Here is a 17,032-nt window from a genome sequence, read left to right on the forward strand (position 1 = left end):
TTTAACTAAAAATCAATATTATCATGTGCTGTAAAAAATAATCAATAGCATCTTTTGTAATACTTAAATTAGCGCTACAATTTATTACAATGTAGCTCTAACATGGCTATTGTTTTATATTATACTAGATTTTAATTTGCGGTACACCGTGGAGCTATATTTAAAAAAAATATAATTTGTTTAATAAATTAACTATATAGTTAATATTTTGTTTTGTATGTGTCAGGACAAGTTATTTGTAACTAAAATTTTTAAAAGTTTAAGTTGTATATGTCTATTACTCTAATATTGATAGTATTAACAAAAATAATGAAATAATTTTTTATCTTGTACCACCGAATTAATGATATTCTGAATTTTTTATAATATACTCAAACATGTACCGCTATATAACCTCGTTCCGTGATATTTTAACTCGGAGTACACTGCAAGACAAACTTATTTTTCTTTAACCTCGTCCATTGATAATAGTAAAAAATAAAATATTATTAATATGATACTTCAATACACGTTTAGTCTTTATTTTACTATCTTAACAACACCAATATAAAATATATCGAATCAAACTAATTTAATTTAGATTATATTAAACAAAAAATTTGTGTGGTATACCATAGGTTATATACTAAATCGCTATAGAATTAACAAAATAGTAAATTAATAAAATTAATACTTCCTTTGTTTCATAATATATAATATTTTAGAGATTTATTTTTGTTGCAAAATATAAGATGTTTTCGATTTTCAATGTAACTTTTAGATTAACTTAATATTTGATTAATATTTATATTACGCATATTTATGATTGGTTGAACATTTTAAAAATAGTCTATGTATTTTACTTAAAATATTTTTTATTTTAAAATAGAGGAAGTATCAAAATATTATATTAACAAAAAATTAAAATAAAAATTTATCTGTAGTATACCACTTGTCGTAATCTAGTGCATTTTAAAATTACTGTTCTTTACTACTAGTGTAATTATGGATACAATAATGATTTCACTCACTAGAATCACGACCGGAGATTTTGTATATGGAGACAATTATGATTCATCCTGGAAACTAATGATGGGAAAGTTATTAAATTATATATTTCTCACTCCTTTTAGAGGAGAAAAAAGCCAAAGTGTATAGCCAAAAAGAAAGAATTGTAATGATACATCTGTATTTGATGACTTTAATTAATTTGCCTACGGCCGGAAAAAAATGTAAAAAAAATCAAAGCCACAAAATTATTTATTGAATTTTTTATACTTTAATTGTGAGAGTTATATAAAAAAAAGGGGAGTAAAGTTGGTCTTCTGTATGCATGCGTAGCAAAGCTTTCACCAATATCCATTTAGATACTTTCGAACATATTATACGCTCTCTGAAAGTCAAAAGACTTGCGATGTGTTTCTTCCAAAAACCAAAATTGTTTGCATTTTATGGATTGCGAATCTATAGCTGCCATGCTGTATAGGCCTGGGCGTTAGATATCGGCGGGATTCTAACATACTCATTCATGAACTTTTAAAGTTTGTTTTATCAAGATAATTTTTTTGTCATATTAAAATATTTAATTTTAATAAATAAATGTTGTATTAAAATATTTTATTTGTTTTCTTAATGATATATTTTCTTTTTTTAGATAACTAAACATTATTCATATTTGTTAAGATACATACTGATTGACCCATCTTTTTGTTAATCATTTCATAATCTCATTATAATTAACTAATTTTCTCAATTTAAACATGCCGACAATCAATGCAGAATCCATCATAAACCAATTGAAATGCATAAATAATTAAATCAGCAATAATCAAATAACCAGCAAATGTCACAAATAATTAACCAAGTCGAACCAATAAATCTAAACCGATAAACCAACAATCTAACAAGCATGCAGTTCAGCAATAGTTCCAACCAGCTTGTCGCGTGGAGGCCCAAAGCTTTCCCATATTTGTTTTGCAGACAATATCTTATTTGTTGATGCTTATGTGACACATATAAGAGTAATATAGAGGGTGCTGGAAAGATTTGTGTTGGGCGGATCAAAAGGTTAGTTTGGAGAAATCAAAGATAGTTTTCTCAAGCAATGTGAGTCAAGCCTTAGAAAAACTAGTTAGTGATGAGAGTGTAATTAAATCTACGCGAGATGTGAGAAAATATTTGGGCATGCCAGTTTTACGGAAACATATTAATAAAGAAACTTTTGGAGACTTCCTTAAGAAAATCTTATCACGGTTATTAGGTTGGAAAAGAGGGTGTCTGAGCTTTGCGGGAAGGCTGACCCTTACCAAAGTGTACTCTCGTTGATTCCAGTGCATGCAATGAGTATGATCTCTCTTCCAAAATCTACGCTTGCATCTCTTGACAAAATTTCAAGATCTTTTTTATGGTCAGCTGGACATAACAGAGGAAGCAACACTTACTAAGTTGGAAGATAGTTTTTCTCCCATACTGTGATGGAGGCTTGGGGATAAGGTATGCACCGTATATGATTAAAGACCTGCTAGTTGGGTGAAAGATAAGTGGTGGTTGTTACGAGCATTCTAGTATTTGGGCAAGAGTATTGCGAAGCAAATATATAGTGAGAGATGTTCATGATCATTTATGGATGGTTACTAAGAGTAATTGTTAGTCAACATGGAGTAGTGTTGGAGTTGGTATATGAAAAGTGGTGGTTCCATGTGTCAGGACCTGATGGGTTATGGGATATGGACACACGATTAAGCTATGGGCTGATAGGTGGCCATCTACTAAAGTACTAATGGAGGTTGCAACAGGGAGTTTACTAGTAGGAGCTGACTTTATTCGGGATCAAGAGCTATTACGTAAAGGTACATGCTATTTGTTCGATCAAAACAAATCTCATGTTCCAGACGATAGTATATTAAGGCTAAGGTTAGTGGTTCTAGATAATGTGATTGGGGCGCATCATCAGATTTCTTGGGGAGGTAGCTCGGATGACACTCCAAAATAAGATTACTCTATATTAAGTATTAGGACACTCCAAAATAAGATTACTCTATATTAAGTATTAGGACACTCCAAAATCAGATTTTGCAGTCCATCAGCCTACTCTATATTAAGTATTAACTAAGGATAACACTCCAAAATAAGATTTGAGCAAATTATTCCAACGAGTTTGGAAAGTGATTGCACTAGAGAGAATAAAAGTCTTCCTGTAGCTGAGAATGAATTGAATTATTATGACAAATATGGAGCGACAACGACGTCATCTATGTCAATCAAAAGTATGCCAGGCTCTAAATTTCTCTAGTCCCAGTGTTATTTTATAAAACAAAACCTAGATATATAGTATTTGCAAAAAGAAAGAATTAACATGTAAATTTTTTTTTGGACCCTGTGATCCTATGCTCTTGCACCCTCAACACATGTGCTAAGCCTGGCCTGATCAACAGTATGTCAGATTTGTAAAAGGGGGAGTGAGACTGTTATTCATATTCTTCTTGGCTGCCTAACCATGGAAGGTGTTTGGAATCCGTTGGTGCCTATTAAGAAGAGAAGAGAGTCTTTTGCTAAGTTACTTATCGAGTGGTTGTATGTGACTTTGAGGGACGATGACATGATGAGGGAAGGCACTTGGTCTACACTACTTGCAATATCTATTTGGTGGGGGTGTAAATGGTAATGTGGTAATTTATTTACATAAGATATTCTTAATTCATACCTCATTTATCTTAACACCATGCTGGTACACTAGTTTTACGTTCTTACACGAAACACATATATATATTTATATAGTCCTTGGAATTGCAAAATGATGCGGTACGAGACATTGAAATGAGAAGTTGGAAATAGATTAGTTTGAGTAAATAACGTGAAGGGAGTTGGGAAACGTAGGGAGGCACATGGCCCGGCATGTCGTGGGAGCATTAGGACAAGATTAAGGAAAGACGAGATCAACATGTAAGGGTGAAAATGAACAGAGCCCCCACCAAAATTCATCTTCAATCCCTAAATCCAGACATCTTTTGTTCCCATGTGCTTCTTATTTTAAATTTCACTGTCCCAACTCACTTCTGTCTCTCTTTCTCTCTCTCCCAAAATCCAATCTCATGGGAGAATTAAAAAAAAAACATTGACGCAACCTCTCTGCTTCTTTATTTGTCTGATTGTGCAATAACTAATTTACTTTTTTTCTTCATCTTGTTTTCCTTTTAGTTTTCAATGTTTGTTCTAGGACCACATCATCCACTACGATCTAACTTGTCGGATAGTGTTTATTTGGAATGCTGGATTATTATGTAATTGAGTATTAAACCCTAAATACGCTACAAAGCTACTACATTGAAATTTAAATATAGTATATACACGGGAAAAAAACTACTTCACACACTAAATGTATTCGGGTTGAGTACCACAATCTATCGTAAAAAAGGGACTCGTTTTTGATGGGTTCATACTTGGATATCAAGCGTGAGAGCTAATATTAAAACTAAATTAGCAAGACAGATTAAGGGAACTACTAAGACAATTAAAAGCGGTTGACAAAGGAAAAAAAAAAAGAGTTAATAAGAAGCTAAACAATAAAACAAATGAACGCCAAGGATCAAGAACGCCAAGGATCAAGAACGCCAAGGATCAAGTATTGATACGATGAAGGAAGAAGATGATCAAACAATGATGCAAGTACAATGTTTAATAACCATCATGTAACATGACTCGTGAGACACTTGAGTAGTATTAACCTACTCCTAGCGTTAATCAACTTTGCTAAACATTTAGCAGTTTCAAAAATGTACTTTATTTTCAACATTCCCTATAAAGTATTAGTATCAAGTTTCAGAAGTTCACAATTTGCCCTAACCCACTAAACACGAAGTGCTTATAAAAGATTCGTTCGAGAGTTTCAACAAACATGTTACATACATAAAAGAAACCAAACCTTGAAGATTTGATCAATTATTTCTAATCTAGCATTGAGATCATCTTATATGATCGGATAATTTAATCATAGATATCATTAATAATTAAATCATCCTAATATAACTTACCCAATATCCAATTTAAATACCAAATAAAACGCCCCTGATTGTCACTTTTTAGTAGAGTTCACGTTCTTTCTCGGCCCGTGAATCCACCCTATCCAATGATCGGTACACTACATCCGAAAAGTTTTTAAAACTTGTTTACCAATCCGACAAATCATCATTACACATAAGTTAAATTTACTGTACACGAGTCAATCTAGTTGATCCATGTCCACTTAAGCTTATTAGATTTATATTGACTCATTTACATTAAATTTAATTTCTCCTTAACAAATTGTAATTTTGTGTAAGTTTCTTGACGACGTTGTATCTATATTCCTATAAATTTATGTGCTCAAAACAAATCAATATAATCTAAACGAAATAGAGATTGAAACTTCTAGAGGAACTACACCTGATTTCGAAGATGACAAACCAAATCCTAAATGAGATATAACTTTAAGGGGAAGGGTCGGAATGGAAAAGAGTTTTTTCCTTGGTGCCTTAAACTTTTGGACTAGGTTCAAAGAAATAGACAACAAAGCAGTAGTGGAGTTTTTTTTTTTTTGGGACAAACTGAAGTTTCTATTTAAAGAAACGGAAACATTACATAAGGAGGGGAGCAAATCCCCAAGGTTTAAAAGATTACAAACAAAGATTTTTTCCAAAACCATTAACAAAGATACATATCAAATCAAGCAAAAGTTAGAGAGAGCTGTGAAACGCTAATAAGCGGCTTGAGACATGCGAGATCACGGTTGCTAGACTGATTATCATCGAAGAACTTGACAAATGACAAGGTGGTCACGGTCTTAAGACATTGTGACATTGTTAGAGGAATCAGAACCAAAGGTTTCACCGGAGCGAGGAGCACAAGCAGAAGCAATGCTATGGCAGGGATTCCATGGGTTGTAGGCCAGATAGTGGTGAAGGTGCTGAGAGTGGTTTGCTGTATATCGTCGGATGTTAATATTGGATTACAGGGCAATAGACCATAGAGCAACAACATTTCATAAATAGCACAAGGAAGGGTAGCAGAGACCAAAAGTTTCCAAAGAAGTATGATAAACCTTAGCAATCAATTACGAAGGTCAAAATTTTTTAAAGAAGTCAATTATGTTATTAAATTTTTTATAAAGATCAACTGTGTTATTTTACAAGAGTCAATTTGATTTTTTTTTCTAAATATTCAATTAATTTTAAAATTCATCAGGATCATTTGACCCCCTGTTTTAGAAATCACTAGGTGCTAGTAGGGCGGTCGGGGTGGGCCTAGCGCCTAGCGAGAAAATCGGAGATTAAACGGGAATTAATCGGAGACTAGTTTTAAGATTATTTTATTCAATTAATAGTAAATTAAAAATATATAGTACTAAATATATGTATAATTCTGTTTATGTGAAAAGAAAAATATCAAATAAAATATAAAATTATAGTATTGTCTTTAAAACTACGGTAAACACATAAGAACGTAATTTTAAAAAAAAAATACGATTTTAATTAAAATTTTGTACATTAGTTATTGCAAAACATCATAAACTCTTAATTTAAATATTTAAATAATAAAAATATATATATATATTTAATTTATATTCGGCTCCAAAAGTAATCGGTATATATAAAATTAAGCGGGAATTAATCGGATTAGATGGTATAATCGGATAATCGATGGTAGACGGGGATTAGTCATTAATCAAGGCAGAGAGGGTAGGCCTAGCAATTTTACGGGACATAATCAGTGCTAGGCGGGGATTTTTAAAACAGGGATATAACCCCTATGATTCTACATTAGCTTCACCCCTGCAACAAAGTTCAGAGACGAGCAATGAACTATGTCAATAATGTGTAACCTCGATAAATAAATATATTTCGTCAATTACAAATTATCTAATAAACAAATTCTGTGTCGATAAATTAATAATTTAATTGCTTTATAAATTTTATTTCTAAAATATTATTACTTAATATGTTTTTCTCTTTTTTTTTAATGAAAAATAGCACTCATTATTATTTTGTAGAGATTCTACTCTACGTAAATGAGTTCATACATTTATTAAATTATATAATACCGTCTATATATATATATATCAGCACTGTCTATTTTCTATTTAATTTTCAAGGGACAGATTGTCCCCAACATTAATTTTCTTCTGTTTATATTAATTATTTAGTTTCTTTAAGAGGACATTACAACGAGGGGGTATAGTGTATGTTCCCATTCTCATGACAAAGCGAAACAAAATACCGTTTAGACAAAAGTGCATTTGATTGTTAATTATACGCGGAATTACGTGCACTTGAGTGATATTATTTTTCTATAACTTCAGTGTTTGTTATCTTGAGACTATATACATAATATATATATAAATGTATCTATGTAGTTAATTTCTGAATTATATACAGATATGCATACATGTATAGACCACCTTATGCAAATACTAGTCGAAATATATAATACTACTTCTTTTGTATTGGCGGGATCAGAGATCTAATTATAAAAAAAAATTAGAAACATTCCATTATGGAGAAGCCAAAACCCACATGGGTAGTTGAAATCTTCAAGAACGACGTAATATTTTTATCTGTTTATTCTTCCAGTAACTCTTTATCGTCGTCAACCATGATAAATTAATTTACTCAATCTCATATGTGTCCTGCAATTATGCCTTAAAATCTTCGTTTACAAAACAGTCGATAGTAGCAAATATCTCCTATTCTCCTCTCACTTCATACCTCACTTTCTGATTTGATGGTCGTTGGTAGGTCTTAGTAAATAATTTCAATATAACGAAATACACAATATTGCAAACTGGCAAATTTTTTTAGGGGCGTTGCCTACCTGTGGGATACCCTCTCCCAAGAAAGATTAGTCTTAGATCCCTCCATAAGTCTAAGGATTTATTCTTTGAATTAACAAAAAAAAAAAAAAAAAAAAGGAAATTTGCTTTCATTGCGCTTTAAAAACTATATACTATGGAAGAAGAAACCATGACATGCATTGGTAATTTTAAATAAAATTATCACACCTTCTTAAGACTTTACTCTATATTTGAAGATTATATAGTGAATGTGTTTAATTATTATAATTGAATATATGTTGTTAATGCAATTGCATATACGTGAGACAACTGATAAAGTTTAATAATCGAATTTGCAAACACTTATATGTGTCCAACCTTGTTTAAATCATCTCACCGAATATGATCTTAATACACTTAATATTTAACCTGCCGTCTAGCGTAACTCATTCCATCATATGACCGAATTATAATAATATTAAAACAAATTCATAGAATAAAATATTTTAAATAATTTGATTTTAAAAAATCAAATTAGTATGTTTATAATTTTTTAATATGGTAAATAATTTTCATATTATTAATAGGTCTGGATATTCAGATATCCGATTGGGTTCAGATCAGGTATTTTAGATTTTTGGATATTTCGGTGTGATAATTTTATTAAGAAGGTGTAACAATATTATTTTAAATATACAAAATAATCAAATATTTAATAAGTTGGTCTTTCAAATATATTACATAACTATAAATATATTAAACTTTTAATTATAGTATTATTAATTATATATTTAATTAATTTTTAAATAAAACTTAACTAAACTAAAAGAAAAAAAACCAAAACTTATATGCCATTGTGTTATGAAAGATTCAATAAAAACGAGCATTATACAACAAACAAAATAATGAAATAAAATAAATATAAGGTATAGATATGTTTTCTCTACAACAACATTATTATTATTTTTAATTACAATATTGAATATTTCGGATAAACATCAAATGCATCTTTTCTATCCCACCGTTGTCATTTCATAGGTGATAATCATGTTGTATATAACTAATATTGTAGTGATTTAACATTTTTGTAACGCAAGAGTTATCCTAATGTACTCGTATTTTAGGTGTGAAAAGACTTAAATTCTATTCACTCTAAAAATTAATATATTTTTCAAAAAATAATTAGTCTTGAAATCTCGATATATTTCGTTTGTTTAAGTCAAACACACAAACAACATATGTTATGCAATGATCCCACCCGTTTTTTCTTAATTCATTAAATATAATCTCATACTTATTAACTAACCTACCAAGTTAACCGAACCAACAATCAAGTAAATCATCAAATTAACCATCAGAAAGCAAACCAAATAATATAAAGCCATAACCAATAAACATACAATGCCAACCAAATAACCAGCATCCTAAACATCAGTTATAACAACAACTATTCCACAAACTAACGTCCTAACAAAAGCCATAATAGACCAATCACAACACTTGTTGCTTCTCCCCGATGGATCACCATCTCCCGCTATGGCATGGCTTAGCTCTCCAAAACAGTCATCTAAGGCCATATCAACACAGAGACACACATTCAAGATAAGACAATCAATCATACAATCACAAAAAAGAGATCTCAACGTTTAGATAAACCATAGTTATGCACTCACCTTTTCAACAAGAAGATCTGAAAAAAAAACAGTAAAAACAAGCCCCATAATAGCCTTCTCACTCTTTCACAGCCTCATATCACACCTCTAAATATAACTCTCTAGAAAACGACACAAAAAACTTCTCTTCTAATCACAGAAACACTCTCAGGAACTTTCTCTCTACGCTTTCAAAAAGGAGACAAAAACGGCTAACCAAAACCCTAAACATCAACAACCCCTTTTTACAACAAACTGTAGGATTTTCCAAATCCAAATCGAGCCAAACCAGCGATAGAAAAACTAAACCAGACAGCCACCAAATAACAAGCATCCTAAACATCAGTTATAACATCAACTATTCCAGAAACTAATATCCTAACAAAAGCCATAACAGACCGGTCACAACTCACAACACATGGTGCTTCTCCTCGATGGATCACCATCTCCAGCTGTTTATGGCACGACTTAACTCTCCAAAACAGTCATCCAAGGCCATACCATCACAAAGACACACATACAAGACAAGGCAATAAATCATACAATCATAGAAACATAGATCTCAACGCTTAGCTAAACCAGTATTATGCACTCACTTTTTCAACAAGAAGATCTGACAAAGAAAAGCAAGAACAAGTCCTATAGTAGCCTTCTCACTTGATCCCAACCTCGTATCAAATCTCTCCAGAAAATAGCACATAATGCTTCTCTTCTAATCACAGAAATATTCTTAGAAACTCTCTCTCTTCACTTTCAACAAATAGACGAAAAAAACTAATCACAACGCTAAACATTGACATTCCCTTTTTATAACAATTCCTAGGATTTTCCAAACCCAAATCAAGCCAAACCAGCGATTTAAAAACTAAACAGACAACTGTAAAATTAGTTGTGTTGACCGAAGCTCTCCTTAATGTTGATCAACACCCACCCTACTTTGCAAAATCGAATAGCTAGATATATAATGTGTTACTAGGTTTTACCCCGTGGTACACCACGGGTCTACTATTTTGTTGATATATATACTGTTAGCGGTTGTAAGTAGAGTTTTGTAGAAACTCTTGATTCGCAAGTTGAGAATATATATTTTACGATTTGTTAATTATGATTTAGGAATGAATGATCTGACATATTCTTATTATGATTCTCAATTGATATTATTGGATTAATAGTGTACATTTAAAATTAATAAGATCTTACCAAATATGTAATCGGTTATTAAACGCAAATTACATATTTCTTAAGATGTATTCATCTTGAATTAGTTGCTATATTATAGGGATGTCATTAAGAGGATGTGATTACATAAATTGGATTATCAATTCTTTTTGTCAAACTCGGTCCTAAAAATTCGGCATGCAAATTAGATATTTCCTAAGATACAATTGACATTATTTGACATTAATTGGATGTAAATAAGTATGCTATGGATTTAAAACGGCCCAAAATATTCGGCAATCTTAAGGAGGATCCAGATAATTGAATCGGTTATAATTTTACTTAAAAATCCGACCCGAAGTTGGCAAAAAGTGATGGCACCCTATTGTATTCCAAAAATGTATTCCAAGCTCTATATGTGGGTATACTTGTTTGGTTACAAATATCCTAAGACAATTTTTAATATATATCCGTTTATAAAAATTTAAATCACATTATATACTGAAAAAAATCTAAAATTTTATTAACTTTATGTATTGAATAATAATTAAAATAATTAAATATAAAATTAATAAAAATGGAAGGAGAATTATATTTTAATATAACAATTTATTTAAATTAGATAGATATATTTTAGGAAATTAATATTATCAAATAAGGAAATCATTGTGTTTGGTTGTAAGAATTATAAAAAATTTAGTTGGAACTTGTTTGGATACAGAGATAAGAAATGATGGCACAAAAATGTACTCCAAAAATGTTAAGATAGATACCTATTTCCAAATTTTTAATTTATGGATGATAACACATTAAATAATTGTAATATAATACAATTGTTATTTTCATCTTAAATTTACTAAAAATAAACTTTAGGCCGTGTTGTAGCACCTAAAATACAAATTTTAATAAATGGTTTAAGACTTTAAGTTCTTCTTATGTTTTTTAAGGGAAACGGTGACAAATATCTTTATATCTTACTAAAAATAGGTTTCAAATAATATGTATATGTACATATATGTTACGTTGCGAAATTATAAACTCTGGCTGGATACATAATTAATTACATAACCCTGGTCGTACACATTAAATTTCAGCAGTTGCACCAACAACTGAGTAAAGGACAAAAAACTATAAAATTTTGCCATCTGCTATTTAAATCATTACAATATTACTAGTAAATGATGTGGAATTCGACAAGAATGAAAACATAAAATTAAACTCACTAGAGACAACTTTTATTTTTTAAAAATATAAAATAGACTTGTATCACAATCATATGAAAGATGATGAAACAAATTTGCATTATTATCTTTTTTAAAATAATAGAAAATAAAACCTCAATTCGTTGACCCTTCACTGTCCTCCAATGGCGGCCCCTACGCCGTTGGCCTTGCCTCTCTCTCTCTCTCTAGAAAAGCTCAAATAGCCCAGCAAGCAAAATAGTCCAAAAAGAAACAAGATAAGAAGAAACCAAACTCGCAAAGAAACAAAAAGGAAGGAAATTTTTAAGTTAGGAAAGAAAAAAAAAAAAAATCTCCTTTTTAACACCTCATTCCCTCTTTCTCCGGCACTCTCTGTATAACGAAAAACGAGACCAAAGAAGAGAAAACTCTAACTCTCCTTTTTGTGTGTTTCTCTCTTTCTTTTTTGTTTTTTTTTCCGACAATGGAGGAAGAAAGTAGCAGCAGCTGGGTCATTCTTGTTTTGTCTATAATGTTCAGTCTTGTAATAGTGAAGGGTATGTCTCTGTTATGGTGGAGACCAAGAAAGATCGAAGAACATTTCTCGAAACAGGGGATTCGAGGTCCTCCTTATCACTTCTTCATCGGAAATGTTAAAGAACTTGTTGGAATGATGCTTAAGGCTTCTTCTCATCCTATGCCTTTCTCTCACAATATTCTTCCTAGAGTTCTCTCTTTTTACCATCACTGGAGAAAAATCTATGGTTAGTTCTTGTTTTTCCCCCCTCTCTTCCTCAATTTGCTCTGTTTTTTCTTTCTCAGATTCAAACACTACTTGTTATGGTTACTCTGTTTCTGATTTGTTAGATTTTGGTTAAAACTTTATTGACACTCCTTGGTTCAAAGTTGAAGCATAAGATTTTTCTTAGTAAATATATTTATCAAGATTTTGTTTTAGAGTTGCCTCTTAATTTTGGGTTTATTAGTGAAAGATTTTTTTTTTTTTTTACTTTTTTTTGTGTTTTGGAGTTGGAACCTTTGTGATTTGGTCCGATTCTCTGTGAAATGCAACAGAGTGTGTTTTCATGTCAAGCAAAGCAAAAAGTTTTTGTTTTATTACACAATTTTTTTTTAATAAAAAAAGGACATTTTATTAATTTATCTGTGTTTGTTTTGTCATGATCAAATTATGATGTCAGTACTTTGATGTGAAAAAGGAGGCTGTGTGTTCTTCTTCCCCACTCTTTCCTCACGGGCTTAGTCATCATTTTCCCTCTCTGCTGTTAACTCTTGTCTTCTTTCTTATTAGTCTATTACAAAAAGGAAAAAAAAACGCTAATTCGAAAGATGAAAATTTTGGTTGCTGTGCAGTAAATTAAATAGCACCAATGTGGTAAATTATGAAAGAGCAATTAGTGCATTAATAGCAACAGTCAGTGACCATACCCTCTTTTTTGTCTAAGAGGGAGGTATTCAACTGATATTTTAAAAGATTCTAAAGTATTCTTAAAATCACTTGTTATTCAATTGTTGATTTTAAAAGATTTTTTAAAATCCTATGTTATTCAACTTGGATTTATGTAAAATCATTTAAAATAATCTAAAATCTCTTGTTATTCAATCAGTTATTTATAAAACTTACTTGAAATCTACTGTTATTCAAAATATCACAACTTTAAAAAAATTGAGATTTTGAATGATTCTAAAAGACTTCTTTTTTGTTTTCTAGTTAAAAAATACCATCTCAAAATCATACCTTTTGAGATAGAATTTTAAAGGATTTGATAAAAAATAAAAAAAAATCTACGACACAAGACACTTGAGAGCTTTTATTTCGAAATTGGTTCCCAAACAAGGTTCTCGTTTCCTTTTAGTTCAGAATCAATTGTAACAGTCGACGAGCTAACTCCACCAACAGCGTGGTCAAAGTAGAGAATCAGTGGAACATAACCCGTCTCAGAACAAAAAGTAGTGACGTTAGAAGGAGAGCCATTCAAGCACCCAACTCCAAATAGAATTACACTGGAACCAGGTGAAGGCCAAGAGGAAGTGAGAAGAGGAGACACAGATGGTAAAACCAACCACTTTGGTCATCTGGGTCCGTAAAAATAGCTTGATGTACAATTTCATACTCATCAGGAATCTTTTTCTCTGGCATAAATCCATCAGCCATGTTCCATCAGAGGTAACTTTGGTTCGAGGCATGTGACTATCAATCTAACGCTTCGGTTTCTTAAAAAACCAAAAATATTTTTGAACATGTAAATAGAGTTCCCATATAATTGAGATGTAAAATATGTTAAAATCACCCAAAGTTTAACCATCAAATCTCATAGAATCACATTTCATTTCCTTTTTTAAAAATATAAAAACTCTAAACACAACCAAATCTCCTTAAAACTCACATAAATCTTCCAAAGTCCTAAAATGTTAAAATCCTACCAAATCCTTTAAAATTTAAGTTGAATACCCCCTCTAAGTTCCCAAGTTGAGGATCTGTTCATGTTTTACAGCTTTTCTTGTCATCTAATTAAAAAAAAAAACCAATTTATTTAATTTTCAGGTGCTACATTTCTGGTATGGTTCGGTCCAACTTTTCGGTTAACCGTAGCTGATCCCAATCTGATCCGAGAGATCTTCTCTAAGTCTGAGTTCTATGAGAAGAACGAAGCTCACCCTTTGGTTAAACAACTCGAAGGCGATGGACTTCTTAGTCTCAAAGGCGAGAAATGGGCTCATCATCGCAGAATCATTAGCCCTACTTTTCACATGGAGAATCTTAAGTTGCTTGTGCCTGTGGTGTTAAAGAGTGTGACCGACATGCTTGATAAATGGTCGGACAAGTTATCCGAAAACGGTGAAATTGAGGTTGATGTCTATGAGTGGTTTCAGATTTTGACTGAAGATGTTATTAGTAGAACAGCTTTTGGAAGTAGCTATGAAGATGGCCGAGCAATTTTTCGACTTCAAGCTCATCAAATGCTTCTATGTGCCGAAGCTTTTCAAAAAGTCTTCATTCCAGGCTATAGGTAACAAAATCAACATCAATTTTTGTTTTCTTTGTACCGGTCTTGTTAGCTAATTTATAAGTTTTAATTAATTTGATTTAATTTCTTGATAGATTTTTTCCGACAAGAGGGAATCTGAAGTCTTGGAAGTTAGACAAGGAGATAAGGAAGTCGTTGTTGAAGCTGATAGAGCGGCGTAGAGAGAGCGTTGTTGACGGAGACGGCGAAGAATGTAAGGAGCCAACGGGTAAGGATTTGTTGGGATTAATGATTCAAGCAAAGAATGTGACGGTTCAAGACATTGTGGAGGAGTGTAAAAGCTTCTTCTTTGCCGGGAAACAGACAACTTCTAATCTGCTTACGTGGACGACCATCTTGCTATCCATGCACCCAGAGTGGCAGGCCAAAGCACGTGATGAGGTCCTCAGGGTATGCGGCTCACGTGATGTCCCTACCAAGGACCATGTCGTTAAGCTTAAAACGGTGCGCTTTCTCTTTCTGTCTTTGCTTTGTTATCTTTCAATTTCGGAAGTATATCATTTATTACAAAATTAAAAATGCCAATATGTGATATAGTTTTCGTTACGTTAATCGTGGCCTTTTTGTCGCCTAATCTATAAATTTTATAAGGCTAAATTCTTACATATATCAAGACAAGATTCAAGGGCAAAAGAGTAATTGAACGAAGAAGATATGTTAATATTTTTTTTTACCTCTCTACCAATTTTGCAGTTGAGTATGATCTTGAACGAGTCACTAAGGTTGTATCCACCAATAGTTGCTACAATTCGACGCGCTAAATCGGATGTGAAGCTAGGAGGGTACAAAATCCCTTGTGGCACGGAGCTTCTTATCCCAATCATAGCGGTCCATCATGACCAAGCCATCTGGGGCAACGATGTGAACGAATTCAATCCAGCTCGGTTTGCAGATGGAGTGCCGCGTGCTGCCAAACACCCCGTTGGCTTTATACCGTTTGGCCTCGGAGCTCGAACATGCATTGGTCAGAATCTTGCTATACTTGAGGCCAAATTGACACTCGCTGTAATGATCCAACGCTTCACCTTTCACTTGGCTCCTACTTACCAGCATGCACCTACCGTCCTTATGTTGCTTTATCCTCAGCACGGTGCACCAATCACCTTCCGGAGATTAGTTGACCAATCATGAGGAGGATCCCTAAGAGCCTTGAAAGAAAAAGAGCTTTCATAACTGACATGCTCTTTTGTTACGTTGTCGTTTTTAACCTTCATAAATATATAGTTTTAACTTTCAAACCATTGCTTTTTTTTTTTTTCATTTCATTTTTCCCTAAAATTTATTATGGTTTTCAACTTCATATGGTTTTCCATTATGCTGCTACGGTGGTGATTATTTTTTTTTTTTCTTTTTTAAGTCTAGGAGTAGGAACAAGAGTTACATCAAAAATAGAATTAACAATTATGTTAAAAAATTGCTATCAATTTAGTATTTTGTATGTATTTGTAACATATAATATAAGGGTGTAATTTCAACACATGTTTCGTATCATCTTGTGTGGGAGGATGAAATTTGTACAATTTTCGTTGTGGTTTTTATACACTAATTTTGGTATTCTACTTATTTTAAGCTAAATAAAACCTTTTTAAAAAAAAATACAGGAATTACTTAATTTTTGCTAAAATCGATAAATGACGACTAAAATATTATATGTTACAAAATCCATAACACAGAGTCACAGAGTTCCATTCAGTTCACTTGTTCTATAAAACCTTATGATGAGTCTATATATAAGTAATGTTATCCATCTGTATTCATTTACACAAATTGTGTATCTCTCTGCTTATCTATCTAATTAACCGCCTCTATGAAGTGTCAGAATGTTCTGACTGCGAATTCTCAGCTGAGCTTTGGCTAGCTTTAAATTAGTCTTACAAGTGAAGTAAAATACTAAAATGCAGCGCTGTTTTAAGAGTAGCTAAGAATGTGTGGATGTTCTTCCCAAAAATAGCGTTCGATGATGTTGCAATGATCTACGGCCACTTCTCCTATCAGTTTGTTAACAGTTAACTACAAGGGTGCCAAAAACTCTTTTGCTGAACAGATAGAGTCTTGGGAAGAAAAGGTGTGAACTTATGATAAACCAAACTCCAGAAATAGACAACAAAAGTAATACAAAAGAAACATCCATACTATAGAAGATCTAAAGCCAACATTAGGAAAATAAAAACCAAAACTGAAACTCAAATAGAGAAAAAGAGTACTCGAAAA

General features: G+C 32.0%; 1 protein-coding gene across 1 annotated transcript; it reads left to right on the forward strand.

Moving 5' to 3' along the window:
• On the forward strand, window positions 11,976-16,262 carry LOC104703489 (cytochrome P450 734A1-like). The gene is made up of 4 exons (XM_010419515.2): window positions 11,976-12,538; window positions 14,338-14,803; window positions 14,896-15,265; window positions 15,515-16,262. Exons 1-4 carry the CDS (start codon window positions 12,259-12,261, stop codon window positions 15,950-15,952), a joined length of 1,554 nt encoding a protein of 517 aa, XP_010417817.1. The 5' UTR covers window positions 11,976-12,258; the 3' UTR covers window positions 15,953-16,262.

The sequence above is a fragment of the Camelina sativa genome, chromosome 7 (genome assembly GCF_000633955.1).
Source record: "Camelina sativa cultivar DH55 chromosome 7, Cs, whole genome shotgun sequence".
NCBI classification, from domain to species: domain Eukaryota; kingdom Viridiplantae; phylum Streptophyta; class Magnoliopsida; order Brassicales; family Brassicaceae; genus Camelina; species Camelina sativa.

Coding starts and splice junctions, on each gene's coding strand:
- LOC104703489 (XM_010419515.2), top strand. CDS start 12,259: ATGGAGGAAGAAAGTAGCAGCAGCTGGGTCATTCTTGTTTTGTCTATA. Junction 12,539..14,337: donor TCACTGGAGAAAAATCTATG/GTTAGTTCTTGT, acceptor TTTAATTTTCAG/GTGCTACATTTCTGGTATGG. Junction 15,266..15,514: donor ATGTCGTTAAGCTTAAAACG/GTGCGCTTTCTC, acceptor CCAATTTTGCAG/TTGAGTATGATCTTGAACGA.